Source organism: Thalassophryne amazonica, chromosome 3 (assembly GCF_902500255.1).
Source record: "Thalassophryne amazonica chromosome 3, fThaAma1.1, whole genome shotgun sequence".
In the NCBI taxonomy this organism is placed as follows: domain Eukaryota; kingdom Metazoa; phylum Chordata; class Actinopteri; order Batrachoidiformes; family Batrachoididae; genus Thalassophryne; species Thalassophryne amazonica.
In genome coordinates this window covers 25,217,037-25,231,261 of record NC_047105.1, presented here as the reverse complement: position 1 = coordinate 25,231,261, position 14,225 = coordinate 25,217,037, and the positions used below count along the sequence as shown (strand labels likewise).

Sequence of the window (14,225 nt, the reverse complement as noted above, 5' to 3'; positions counted from 1 at the left end):
TTTCTTATCCTAACTCCCTACAAAAGGAATAATTGGTTTTGTATTTGAATGCAGTATCATCTACGAAACCAGGTGGAGACTCAAACCTAATACCACCTTCTTTGTTTTATTGTTACCTTCCATGTTAATTTAAATCAAAGTGCAGTTTCCTGGCGTAAAGTGACGACTGTCATTGTGCGAGTATATAATAACATCTGCGTGAAACAGTATTTTATGGCTGCAGTGGTCTTGTTTTCGTTTGTTGCAGTACCTTAGTTGTTCTCATTCTTCCATTTACACCCAGAAATCAAGACCCTAATTGTGGACTGGAAGTAAAATCGGCAGCTCTGCTTGATTTTAACCATGAGCGTGTCACACGACCAATATAATTATAGTGTATAAAGTACAGTGTGTTATGGAGTGAATGTGGGTTATTGCTATATGTATACTCCTGGTTCTGGATTGTACAAATTGTGGACTAACTTACCTTTGTAAACAAGAACCAAAATGAGAACAAGCACCAACAGAGTGACACAGATGATCACAATAATTAACAGAGTTCTCCGAGAGCCCTCTGTAAGATAAAACACACACAAAGAAATTCAGCAGAATTAACATCCAGTTTCATCGTGCAGTTGAAGAAACAGAAATGTTTTTGTCACTTCTGGGTGTGAAGCAACATTTCTTACGGCCGTTCTTGTCGGCTGGTGGGATGTTGGTTGGGACAGGAGATGGTGTAACTGTCAGACGTGTTGGTGACATCGAGGATGTGGAGGCAGCCGGCGGCTCTGACAACCATGATGGCAAACAGAAAATAAAACAACGTGTCAGCAACAAGATTTCTTTTATGAGCCAGTACAGTATTTTTAACGCTGTTATTTTTCTCATAATTGACTTTGAACACAAAATAATGACATTGTTCTCAAAATATGCAAGATAGCTTTTTTAAAAAAAAAAAAAAAAAAAAAAAATTTTTTTACATTTTTGTTTTTGGAACTCTGCCTCAATAAAGACTACAACTGTCATTCAAAAAAAAAAACATTTTATATTTTGCGAAAGCTACAGCCCTGGTTTGAATTATAGGTACCCCAGAATTTTAAGTACACAAATATAAAATCTTTTCAGATATAAATGCAGATTAGGCAACTTTGTATAATTAAAATATTTAACAAAATGTCCACAGTCACTGAACGTTACACAAAAAAACTTTCATATGTTGAATTTAAGAAATACAAACTGTGATGTACAGTGAAATACAAAATGTACATGTCACATACTTATAGGCATCCTTCTGTAAATATAATTTACATCATCACTGTTAAAGCCAGGTTTCTTCTGACAAGTCACTGGACATATGAACAGTTATTGAATAGGTTTTGGACAGTCAATCATTAAAAAATACAAAGTGAATTCTGTCTGGAGTAGGCAGTTAGAATTAAATTAGATCATACTAGCCCATTTTAACCCCCCCCCAGATTTGATTCCAAGACTGAAATTAAAACTTCACATTCACCAACAATGCTAACACCTTTCACCTATCCTGGATTCCAGAGAAGTGATACGGTGCAGCTAAATCTGCCTCAAGAAGAGACAGCTGCTATTATTACTACTACTACTACTACTACTACTACTATGCTACTACTACGTGCAAAAATGAAGAAGTAAAAAAAAAATCAAAGGAAACGAGACAATAGAAAAGTGTGACACCAACCTTTTAGCACACTTGGTGATGATGACGCAGCAGAAAACTGTCTCTCTCCTTTACTTCTACTACTACTAGTACTACTACCATTAAAGTGCTCAATACCCTATGTGACTCCCTGTATGTCAAGGTGTATGTGTGCCAAGTTTGGCCCAATTCTGAGGTGCCATTTGGACAAGAGAGGGATGGACACACACACACACACACACACACACACACACACACACACACACACACACACACACACACACACACACACACACACACACACGTCTCTTGGTATAGTAAGTCCCTTCGGCTGCTCTTGTTTTGCACTCGTGGTCGCCACAGCAAATCCAGCGTGGATCTGCATGTTGAATTGGCACAAGTTTTACGCCGGATGCCCTTCCTGACGCAACTCCACATTACATGGAGAAATGTGGCAGGGGTGGGATTTGAACCCAGAACCTTCTGAAATGAAACCAAGCGCATTAACCACTTGGCCACCACCCCTGCACACACCTCTTGGTATATATATATTTAAAATTTTGTACTTAAAATTCAAGGGTACCAGTATACAAATAATAAATGTTTTTGAGTGTAACGACTGCACCTCATTGAATGGAACATTTCATCTTTCACTGAATGAAATATTCTTTCCGTTGCATGAATGAAAAACATTCATTATTTGTTTTATATAACACTTAAAATAGATCCTTGTCATTTGATATTTTATTAATTTATAAACAAGAGAAAAGGGTCTTACATTTTGGTGTGTCTCTGGTCCTTTGTGGTCAAGAGGTTCCAAACAGTCCAGCATGAACTTTAAATAGCAGTCCAGTCCAATCCAAACTTGTTCTCAGTCAACTTGCAAAAACAGTCAGATAGTTCAAAAAACAATCCAATCCCAAACTCTTCATTATAACCAGCGCCGCCGTTCGCCATAAGCAGACTACGCAGCCTGCGTGGGGCACCAACCATGTTGCACTAGTTTGCAGGGCCTCCAATTGACGGAAAAGTCTGTTGAAATTATTACATTATTACCAGTGATGCCTCTAATCTAACCACTTTTTTTTTTTTAGTAACGAGTAATCTAACGCGTTAATCTTTCCAAATCAGTAATCAGATTAAAGTTACTTCTCCAAGTCACTGTGCGTTACTATTATTTTTGCATTGTGGGTCGATAGCAGCATTAAACTTGGTCCGTGGGCAGGAGGTCGGGGCTCGACTGGCTGTGAGCTTTTCATCAGCTATGACTCGTCCTCACCTCTTAAAGCGCGGTGAAAACAGCACACCTGCCTGAGCTTTACAAAGTCATTTTTATACTTTCTTCCCTCCTTTATTTATAATTCTGAGCTGAGCTGCTCCGTATCGTCTCGTTAAAAACAGCTGATCCTCCGCGACGTGTCAACAACTAACACTATTTTCCACTCAAATGCACCTAAACTCTCTTTCTGAGGACCACATGATGTGAAAACGCAATAAAACTTTCTTACCTGTAAATCTGGTAATGTTTTCTGCATAAATAAATGTTATCCATTCTTTGTGCTAAAACGCCAAATCAGGGGCGAATCCAGATGGAATGGGGGCGTGGGGCAAGGATGTGCCCCCCCTCCCCCACAACACCCCTAGATTAAAGGTCCAGTTTTGAAGCCGTTTTTTTTTACTACAACTACTAATACTACTTAAAATAATAATAATTTTGACAAGTAAAATGTTTATAGAGAATTTAAATGTTAGAATTTAATAGTTACATTTATAAACAATGTAGGTTAGAAATTGCAAGTTTTACTGTTACAGTGCTGTCAACAGTTAAATATGAGGTCAAGAAAGATTATTTTATTTTTTATAACACAAGTATTTATTTTCATTGAAGTCAAGAAAGTGTGACTATAAAGTGAGTTTTGGCAAAACAGGTATCATTGTCATGTTGACGTGGGTTGTTGTCGGCAGCTGGGGAAAGTAACTAAAAAAGTAACTAGCAATCTAACTTAGTTACTTGTTGTGTGGGCCGCCAGAAGAGGAGGTACTGCTGGCCCACCACCAGAGGGCGCCCTGCCTGAAGTGCGGGCTTCAGGCACGAGAGGGCGCAGCCGCCTCACAGGAGCAGCCAGGGTGACAGCTGTCACGCATCACCTGCAACAGCTGTTACCCATCATCTGATCAACAGGGGAATATCAGCAGGACGACGCCTCCACCTCTTTGCCGAGATATCGTTCTACCTGGAAGGTAACGTACCTCAGCTGACTGTTTTGACAGTATTTTTTTGTGACTTGTGCGTTGTTAGTGTGGACTACTTTTCCAACGAGAGGTGGAGGTAGCATTCCTGCTATACGGATTCCTGGGTGCAAACGCGCCCTCATTTAATTGCTTTTTGTTCCTCGCCAGCAGTACCAGGTCCGACACGCGGAGGCAGTGGCCACCTGGGAGTTCGGGACTTGGCGGTTCCAGTATTCCTGGGGTCTGCTGGCGGAGGAAATCGCGTGGTTCCGGTTCTGCTTTGGACAGGCGTCTCCTATCTTCGAGCCTGCCCACACGACATCTTTGTGAATTGACTTTTGTCTATTGTTGTAATCTGTTGTATTTGTTGTGCACATTCACAACAGTAAAGTGTTGTTATTTGACCTACTCCATTGTCCGTTCATTTGCGCCCCCTGTTGTGGGTCCGTGTACCTACACTTTCCCAACATTACTTTTACAATTGAGTAATCAGTAAAGTAGCTAAGTTACTTTTTCAAGGAGTAATCAGTAATTGGATTACTTTATCAAAGTAACTGTGGCAACACTGATTATTACATTTCAAAATCAATACGAATTATTTATGAATAGGTCCATCGTTTTTGTTTTTAAACATTGTGTAGGCCCCTACCCCATTACTTAATTGGGGCAAATTAACAGTTTTTTTGCCTAATATAAAGCCCCCATCCACCCCCGCCCTGATTCCCTGAAATGGTACAGCCCTGTTTGCCTCTTTCTCTGTTCGCTGTGTCACCTAACCAGGGTTGCCAGATGTGACGATTTCCAGTCCAATAAATGCTCAAAAATGCATGGAGGCACTACATCCTGCGCAATTTGAACTGATTTTAAAATGTGTGTGGCAATTCTATACAAAAAACTCATCCAGTGCCATATTTTTACCCTAAACAAACCAATTGGATGGGAAAACACCCAATCTGGCAACCCTGCACCTAACTGAAGTAGCACTGCTAGCCCACATTCGATTCTGACACGAGACGACAAGTTGCCACTATGCCACAATTAAACAATGAAGCGACAGCAGGAATCTGGAGCTGAAAAACGGAGGAAAAAGAAACAAAAAGATGATGCCCATGCATCCCTTGCTGGTAAGTACGTGTTAAAGGTTTAAATTGTTTTGATTACTTAATGTTCAGTGGTGCTGCTTAAGCTAGGTTGCGTTGGCTTTGCTGATTTGATGTAGCTTTAAACGCTAAACTTAAACGCTTTAATAAATAGTAACGGTTTGAGTAGAACTTGTGTGTGTGTGTGTGTGTGTGTGTGTGGTGTTGGGGGGGGGGTTCTCTTGTTTAGGGGTGGGGGGGGGGGCTCCCTGACCAGTTATGCTTAGGGCCTCCAAAACCTTAGCAGCGGCCCTGATTATAACAGTAAACTCCTTTGTGTAATCTCCAAACACTGAATTTCAAGAACATATTTAAATGTTTCTGACTCATGCAGTCTGTTTGTTGACATTGTAGAAAGTTACGGGGCCATGAAAATGGAAATGCTGCACCGAAGATGATGATGTCAGTCACCAAAACAAATTGTTTTTGAACTAAGCACCATCATGGTGTTAAAAGCTGAGAGAGTGCTAGTGTGAGCACACAGTCTGTCCATGCTTGATTGCTGCATGCACGCAAATGCAATACGTTGTGTTTTTGCGTTAAAGTGGTCCCAGCTTGCAATGGTGCAAAACATATGGAACCAGAATTGCACGGTAAATGGAACAAAATTGCAAATGGGACAAATGATCAATATCACGTGACATACAAATCACCAATCAAATGACAAGGACCTATTTGGGTGTTATATAATAATAACTGTTCTGTGAAGGCTATAGCCATTGGTTTTGGAGATATCTCATTAGATGGATGATAAAAAGTGTTATAGTACACACTGCCAGGACTACAAACATGATGGTCAGTTAAATCCACTTTTGAGGAAAATCATAAAAATCACCTAGTCTTAAAAAGTTATTTTGCAAGAAGATAAGTGAGATTTGTGATTTTTTTTTAAAAACCCAATTTAGTCTAAACATTGTTTTTGTTTGAGGTCAGAAGTAAACATGGCTAAATATTAATGCCATAAACCCAAAATATTGGAAATAACTGGTTAGGTTTTCTGCTGTGTTGTAAATTTGGTGTTTCACACCTTGAACCTGGAGTTGTATTTTCTTCAGTCCGATGCGGTAAACTTTAGATTTCACTCCACACCAGTAGACTCCAGCGTGCTTTGATGTTGTGGCACTGATTATCATGTTGAACATGTTGCCCGTCTCTGTCATGGTGAACGATCCATTTGACGGGGATGTTGTGGATACAATCTCCCCACAGTCTGAACTGCTCTCTTTGCAGAAAAATTTGACCGTGGCCTTCCAGTCGTCTGTTGGATTGTTGCAGGCAATGGTGGTTTGAGCTGATGTAGAAGCAGGTTGATGAATTGCTTTGTGGCAGCCGTCATCTATAAAATTATCAAAACAAGGCGTTGATGCCGAATTGTCTCATAATAAGCCAAGTGAGCAACCTGACGGCACCTGTTCTAACTCTGAGCCTCGATCTCGTTTGGCTACCAAACAACAATCAAAGCCAGGTGGTGTGATTATGTGTGTTATGAGAGACGTAGAGCTTTAACTGTGTTTAAGTCTGAAGCCTTAAGTCTTGGTGACGTGCAAACATGACAGGTGCACATCACGCTCTTCTTGACTGTGCAAACAGTTATTATTCAAATCAAATCAAATCAAATCAATTTCATTTATATAGCGCCAAATCACAACAAACAGTTGCCCCAAGGCGCTTCATATTGCAAGGCAAAGCCATACAATAATTACAGAAAAACCCCAACTGTCAAAACGACCCCCTGTGAGCAAGCAAAAACTCCCTTTTAACAGGAAGAAACCTCCAGCAGAACCAGGCTCAGGGAGAGTCAGTCTTCTGCTGCGACTGGTTGGGGCTGAGGGAGAGAACCAGGAAAAAGACATGATGTGGAGGGGAGCAGAGATCGATCACTAATGATTAAATGCAGAGTGGTGCATACAGAGCAAAAAGAGAAAGAAACACTCAGTGCATCATGGGAACCCCCCAGCAGTCTAAGTCTATAGCAGCATAACTAAGGGATGGTTCAGGGTCACCTGATCCAGCCCTAACTATAAGCTTTAGCAAAAAGGAAAGTTTTAAGCCTAATCTTAAAAGTAGAGAGGGTGTCTGTCTCCCTGATCCGAATTGGGAGCTGGTTCCACAGGAGAGGAGCCTGAAAGCTGAAGGCTCTGCCTCCCATTCTACTCTTACAAACCCTAGGAACTACAAGTAAGCCTGCAGTCTGAGAGCAAAGCGCTCTATTGGGGTGATATGGTACTATGAGGTCCCTAAGATAAGATGGGACCTGATTATTCAAAACCTTATAAGTAAGAAGAAGAATTTTAAATTCTATTCTAGAATTAATAGGAAGCCAATGAAGAGAGGCCAATATGAGTGAGATATGCTCTCTCCTTCTAGTCCCTGTCAGTACTCTAGCTGCAGCATTTTGAATTAACTGAAGGCTTTTCAGGGAACTTTTAGGACAACCTGATAATAATGAATTACAATAGTCCAGCCTAGAGGAAATAAATGCATGAATTAGTTTTTCAGCATCACTCTGAGACAAGACCTTTCTAATTTTAGAGATATTGCGCAAATGCAAAAAAGCAGTCCTACATATTTGTTTAATATGCGCATTGAATGACATATCCTGATCAAAAATGACTCCAAGATTTCTCACAGTATTACTAGAGGTCAGGGTAATGCCATCCAGAGTAAGGATCTGGTTAGACACCATGTTTCTAAGATTTGTGGGGCCAAGTACAATAACTTCAGTTTTATCTGAGTTTAAAAGCAGGAAATTAGAGGTCATCCATGTCTTTATGTCTGTAAGACAATCCTGCAGTTTAGCTAATTGGTGTGTGTCCTCTGGCTTCATGGATAGATAAAGCTGGGTATCATCTGCGTAACAATGAAAATTTAAGCAATACCGTCTAATAATACTGCCTAAGGGAAGCATGTATAAAGTGAATAAAATTGGTCCTAGCACAGAACCTTGTGGAACTCCATAATTAAGATTTCCCATTTACATGAACAAATTGTAATCTATTAGATAAATATGATTTAAACCACCGCAGTGCAGTGCCTTTAATACCTATGGCATGCTCTAATCTCTGTAATAAAATTTTATGGTCAACAGTATCAAAAGCAGCACTGAGGTCTAACAGAACAAGCACAGAGATGAGTCCACTGTCTGAGGCCATAAGAAGATCATTTGTAACCTTCACTAATGCTGTTTCTGTACTATGATGAATTCTAAAACCTGACTGAAACTCTTCAAATAGACCATTCCTCTGCAGATGATCAGTTAGCTGTTTTACAACTACCCTTTCAAGAATTTTTGAGAGAAAAGGAAGGTTGGAGATTGGCCTATAATTAGCTAAGATAGCTGGGTCAAGTGATGGCTTTTTAAGTAATGGTTTAATTACTGCCACCTTAAAAGCCTGTGGTACATAGCCAACTAATAAAGATAGATTGGTCATATTTAAGATCGAAGCATTAATTAATGGTAGGGCTTCCTTAAGCAGCCTGGTAGGAATGGGGTCTAATAGACATGTTGATGGTTTGGATGAAGTAACTAATGAAAATAACTCAGACAGAACAATCGGAGAGAAAGAGTCTAACCAAATACCGGCATCACTGAAAGCAGCCAAAGAGAACGATATGTCTTTGGGATGGTTATGAGTAATTTTTTCTCTAATAGTTAAAATTTTATTAGCAAAGAAAGTCATGAAGTCATTACTAGTTAAAGTTAAAGGAATACTCGGCTCAGCCTGGCTACAGTGCTGAAAAGAAACCTGGGGTTGTTCTTATTTTCTTCAATTAGTGATGAGTAGTAAGATGTCCTAGCTTCATGGAGGGCTTTTTTTTTTATAGAGCAACAGACTCTTTTTCCAGGCTAAGTGAAGATCTTCTAAATTAGTGAGACGCCATTTCCTCTCCAACTTACGGGTTATCTGATTTAAGCTGCGAGTTTCTGAGTTATACCACGGAGTCAGGCACTTCTGATTTAAGGCTCTCTTGTTCAGAGGAGCTACAGCATCCAAAGTTGTCCTCAATGAGGATATAAAACTATTGACGAGATAATCTATCTCACTCACAGAGTTTAGGTAGCTACTCTGCCCTGTGTTGGTATATGGCATTAGAGAACATAAAGATGTTAAAATCGCCCACTATAATTATCTTATCTGAGCTAAGCACTAAGTCAGACAAAAGGTCCGAAAATTCACAGAGAAACTCATAGTAACGGCCAGGAGGATGATAGATAACAACAAATAAAACTGGTTTTTGGGACTTCCAATTTGGATGGACAAGACTAAGAGACAAGCTTTCAAATGAATTAAAGCTCTGTCTGGGTTTTTGATTAATTAATAAGCTGGAGTGGAAGATTGCTGCTAATCCTCCGCCTCGGCCCGTGCTACGAGCATTCTGGCAGTTAGTGTGACTCGGGGGTGTTGACTCATTTAAACTAACATATTCATCCTGCTGTAACCAGGTTTCTGTAAGGCAGAATAAATCAATATGTTGATCCATTATTATATCATTTTCTAACAGGGACTTAGAAGAGAGAGATCTAATGTCGCCGATCTAGTGTCGCCGAGTGGGGAAAAACGGTTAGAGATGTGAATGGGTTGGCGGTGTACACGGGGCTTCTGTTTAGGACTACGCTTCCTCCTCACAGTCACCCAGTCGGCCTGCTTTCCCGGCTGCTCAGGATCTGCCGGGAGGGAACTAATTATTGACTTGAAAGGTGGCGTAACTGTGAGCACAAAGATCAAGAATGCGCATGCGAGCAAACTACCATTTGTTTTACACAACTGTCCCACGGAGATGAAAACCCAGAAAAGTGTCAATTTTAGATATATTTTTTTTATAATTTTAACACTGCTTATTAATAGATTTTAGAGAAAGTCTTCTTATTTCTCACTATGTGATAGCATGTTTAGCACATTTAGTATGTTCAGCACAGGGCTAGCCTCTGTGTATACCTTATTATCAGTATTTTGAAATGTTTGCAGTTATCACTCTCACATCTGTCAGTATATGTCTATATTTTAATTGTTTAGCGAGGTCTGTCATTGAATTTCCTTTAAAAATCCAAGATGCAACAACTGTTTAATGGTTCTTCACCGGTTAAATCTCAAGGCAAATTTGCAGTTACCATGCTGTATGCTAACGCAACAAGTTCATCTTTGGATTTCTTATGAACATTTACAGAAAAGTTGCAGTTAATCGGTTTTCAAACTCATACACCATTAAACACCTTTAATTGTACTGTTGTCTCTAAATCTGTTGAATTGAAAATCAACAAATAATGTTAATTCACCATAATTAACTGTTTTTTAACTGTCACACTTTTGTAACATTACTTAACCTACTTTAGTGCAACATATAGCCTACCATAAATGTAACACAACTTCAACATGCTCTCCTTAAGAATAGGACTAGGACGAGTGGACCCTAGGACTGTCTGTTTGTGCTCAGCGGCACTTTTAACAGGTGTTTCGCTGACATGTTTAGCTATTTTGTCTTAAATATCCAACCACAGTTGCCACCTTGATTTTTTAAAATACAGTATTTAAGTGTAGCATTCAGCAGCTGTTTAAAAGAAATATTTGCAGGATTTGGAATAAATTTTAAAAGTCTCTTACCGTCATGCACTTCCAGTTCGAAAGTGTGAGTTGCTGGTTTTGTCCCTGTTACAAATACGCAGTCGTACATTCCTTCATCCTTTTCCTTAAGTTGCTTGATGGCCACTGTGATAGTTTTGTTGTTTGTGTCGTAGAACAGAGAAATCCTGTCTTTGCTGTCCCACATGCCCCTTTTGTCTGTCCCTATTATGGTATTGCAGTGACTCCTGCTTGTATTTTTTTTGCAGATTTCTACTCGACGGATATCTTTTTTGCACTTTTCATTACATTTACAAGTGTAGTTGATCCATCCATCTTTGCATCCTGGCAGTTCAAGGGCAGCCTCACAGCCTGTTGGACAAAGATGATAAACAAAAAAAAAATGATCCACAACTGCCACTCAAACATTGTAAATACTGTTAAAACAGCCCACTTAAAATCACACCACAGATTTTCAGTAATATTCAGGTCTGGGGACTGAGATGTCCATTCCAGAACGTTGTACTTGTTCCTCTGCATGAATGCCTTAGTAGATTTTGAGCAGTGTTTAGGGTCATTGTCTTGTTGAAAGATCCAGCCCCGGCGCAACTTCAACTTTGTCACTGATTCATGAACATTGTTCTCAAGAATCTGCTGATATTGACTGGAATCCATGTGACCCTCAACTTTAACAAGATTCCCAGTACCTGCCCTGGCCACACAGCCACACAGCATGATGGAACCACCTCCAAATTTTACTGTAGGTAGCAAGAGTTTTTCTTGGACTGCTGTGTTCTTTTTCAGCCACGCATACCGCCCCTTGTTATGTCTAAATAACTCAATTTTAATTCATCAGTCCACAGCACCTTATTCCAAAATTAAGTTGGCTTGTCCAAATGTGCTTTAGCATACCTCAAGTGACTCAAAGGCTTCCTCTGCATTACTCTCCAGTACAGCATCTCCTTGTGCAAAGTGCACTGTATAGTTGAACGATGCACAGAGACACTATCTGTGGCAAGATCATGTTGTAGGTCTTTGGAGCAGGTCTGTGGGTTGACTATGACTGTTCTCACCATCCTTTGCTTCAGCTTAACTGAGATTTTTCTTGGCCTGCCACTTCGGGCCTTAACTAGTACTGTGCCTGCGGTCTTCCATTTCCTCACTGTGTTCCTCACAGTGGAAACTGACAGCTGAAATCTCTGAGGTAGTTTTTTGTATCCTTCCCCTAAACTATGATGTTGAACAATCTTTGTTTTCAGGTCATTTGAGAGTTGTTTAGAGGCTCCCATTTTGCAACTCATTAGACGAGATGCAAAGAGGGGAAACATTTGCAAATGGCCATGTTAAATACCCTTTCTCATGATTGGATTCACATGTGTAAGGAGGTCAAGGGTCAGTGAGCTTCCCAAACGAATTTTGTGTCCAGTAATTAGTGCTAAATGTACTCAAATCATTAAAATGAATTATGCACCTGCCCAATTTTGTTAAAATAATTATTGCACACTTTCTGTAAATACGAGAAACTTCATTTCACTTCTCAAATATCAGTGTGTTCGTCTGCTATTTGATATATTTAACTGGAATTTCTGATCCAGACAACCAATGATTTAGAAAGGAAACTCATGAAAACGGGGGTGTCCAAACTTTTGCATAAAACTGTATTTGCTGCAGTTAAATGAAATGTGGGCATGTTTATAGCCTTCTCCAGCCAATGAGGTACTCAACACTGAGGCACTTTGCATCCTGGGTCATGCACAGAGAAACATGCCACATGACCAGGATGTGAGGGAGTGCCAAGATGGCGCATTGTGTCTGGCTGCTCGTCTGCTGCTCTCCAGTCTGTTTGTGATTTTATTGTTTTTAACTTATGCTGTTTTTGAATTGGAGTCACTGTGGGTGTATGATCGCCAAACGCTGCTGGATCTCCAGCCCCTGGTCCAGGGTGTGATCCGGTTATCGACGGGTGGACAGAAGTTTCTGCCCCCATTTTTATCGGAGGTTACGGCTTTTCTGTGCTGGGCTGCTGCTGCCTTTTGGCCGAAAGTGCAGTAATCACAACGGGAGATGAACTGGCTGGCTGGTGAAGCTGAAGCACTGTTTGGCCTGCTGTTTGGCGTCTGGTTGAGCTGTGCACAGAATTCTGGCATGATCTGTCCTGCCCTGGTGCCTTGTGGATCCGGTCAAAGCCTGCGTGGTGCCGCTGGTCGGTTCTGAGGACTGTCGGCCTGGCTGTCTACGTCTTCACTGGATTGATTTGCGCCAGTGGCACTCTCAGAACCTGGGCTTGCTTCGCCGGCTTCCGAACAGTCAGACTGTCATCCCCACTGAGATCCTTAGGCTGGGTCTCATTAACATCAGATCATTGTCCTCGAAATCTCTGTTGATTAATGATCTAATTATGGATCATCATTTAGATATGATTTGGTTTTGTGAAACCTGGCTCAAACCCACAACTCTCCTTCCAATGAATGAGGCCTGCCCACCGGCATATACATTTAGTCACGTGTCTCGTGGTGTGAAGCAAGGCGGGGGTGTTGCTTTTATTTATAAATCTAGGTTTTCTTTATTAGGTGTTTGGGGTCACAAATATAATTCATTTGAACATCTGACTGTCCGCTCTGCCCATGATGGTGTGTACTGTCAGGGTCATAAAACTGGAGCTCAGCTATGTTATTTTGTCCCTGTTTATAGGTCCCCTGGCCCATATTCTGATTTCTTAGATGAATTTGGTGCGTTCATCTCTAGTTTGTCAACTAGTGCAGATAACATCTTGATTATTGGTGACTTTAACATTCATATAAATAAACCCTCTGATCCCCTTAGCAAATCATTTATGCAAACTGTGGATGCATTAGGATTCCAGCAATGCATTCAGGACCCAACGCACATGAGTGGAAATACCCTGGATTTGGCTCTTGCATATGAGTTTGCTGTCACGAATATGGACATCTTGCCTGTTGCATCTATAGTCTCTGACCACTCACTTATCAGGTTTACATTTACCCTGCCACGTTTAGATTATAGGCATGCACTACTGGTCACAAAGCGGACCTATTACTCTGATTTGATCAGTAAAAACAAACATAACTCAAAGTTCTTGTTTGACACGGAAGTATTTCTCATTCACGGGCAGAAAATAGAAGATATTAGGTTGAGCATATCTCAGCACGCCTTGGCCCTGCTATGGAGGTGGGTGCTACCACTGAGGTGTTAACTGGATTTACAGAATTTAATAGTATTTCATTAGGCATGCTGACGAAACTCATGGCATCTACAAAAAGCACAACCTGTTTATTTGATCCCACACCAACAAAATTGTTTAAGGACCTGTGGCTCATTCTTGGGCCAACTGTGCTAGAAATGATCAATCTGTCATTAACCTCTGGATCTGTTCCGAAATGTTTTAAATCAGCAGTAATTAAACAATCACTTAAGAAATCAAATCTTGACCCTAGTGTATTGAAAAATTACAGGCCGGTTTCAAAATTATCACTCTGTTCCAAAATTTTAGAAAAGGTGGTTTCACGGCAGCTCGTAGACCACCTGACTGAGAATGGTCTATTTGAGCCGTTGCAGTTTGCTTTTAGGAAATATCACTCCACAGTGACAGCGCCCACTAAAGTGGTGAATGATCTTCTGCGAGCAATG

General features: G+C 40.5%; 1 protein-coding gene across 1 annotated transcript; it reads right to left on the bottom strand.

The window, feature by feature from the left end:
• Positions 1-603: 603 nt before the first annotated feature.
• Positions 604-10,888, bottom strand: LOC117507730. Its single transcript, XM_034167542.1, has 3 exons — positions 10,620-10,888; positions 6,047-6,355; positions 604-767 (listed from the first exon to the last, which is right to left on the bottom strand). Exons 1-3 carry the CDS (start codon positions 10,783-10,785, stop codon positions 604-606), a joined length of 639 nt encoding a protein of 212 aa, XP_034023433.1. The 5' UTR covers positions 10,786-10,888.
• Positions 10,889-14,225: the final 3,337 nt, after the last annotated feature.

Excerpts from the sequence above, each read along its gene's own strand:
- LOC117507730 (XM_034167542.1), bottom strand. The coding sequence starts at position 10,785 with ATGTGGGACAGCAAAGACAGGATTTCTCTGTTCTACGACACAAACAAC. Across the intron at positions 6,356-10,619 it reads CGAACTGGAAGTGCATGACG|ATGACGGCTGCCACAAAGCA; the intron begins GTAAGAGACTTT and ends ATAATTTTATAG. Across the intron at positions 768-6,046 it reads AATACAACTCCAGGTTCAAG|AGCCGCCGGCTGCCTCCACA; the intron begins GTGTGAAACACC and ends CATGGTTGTCAG.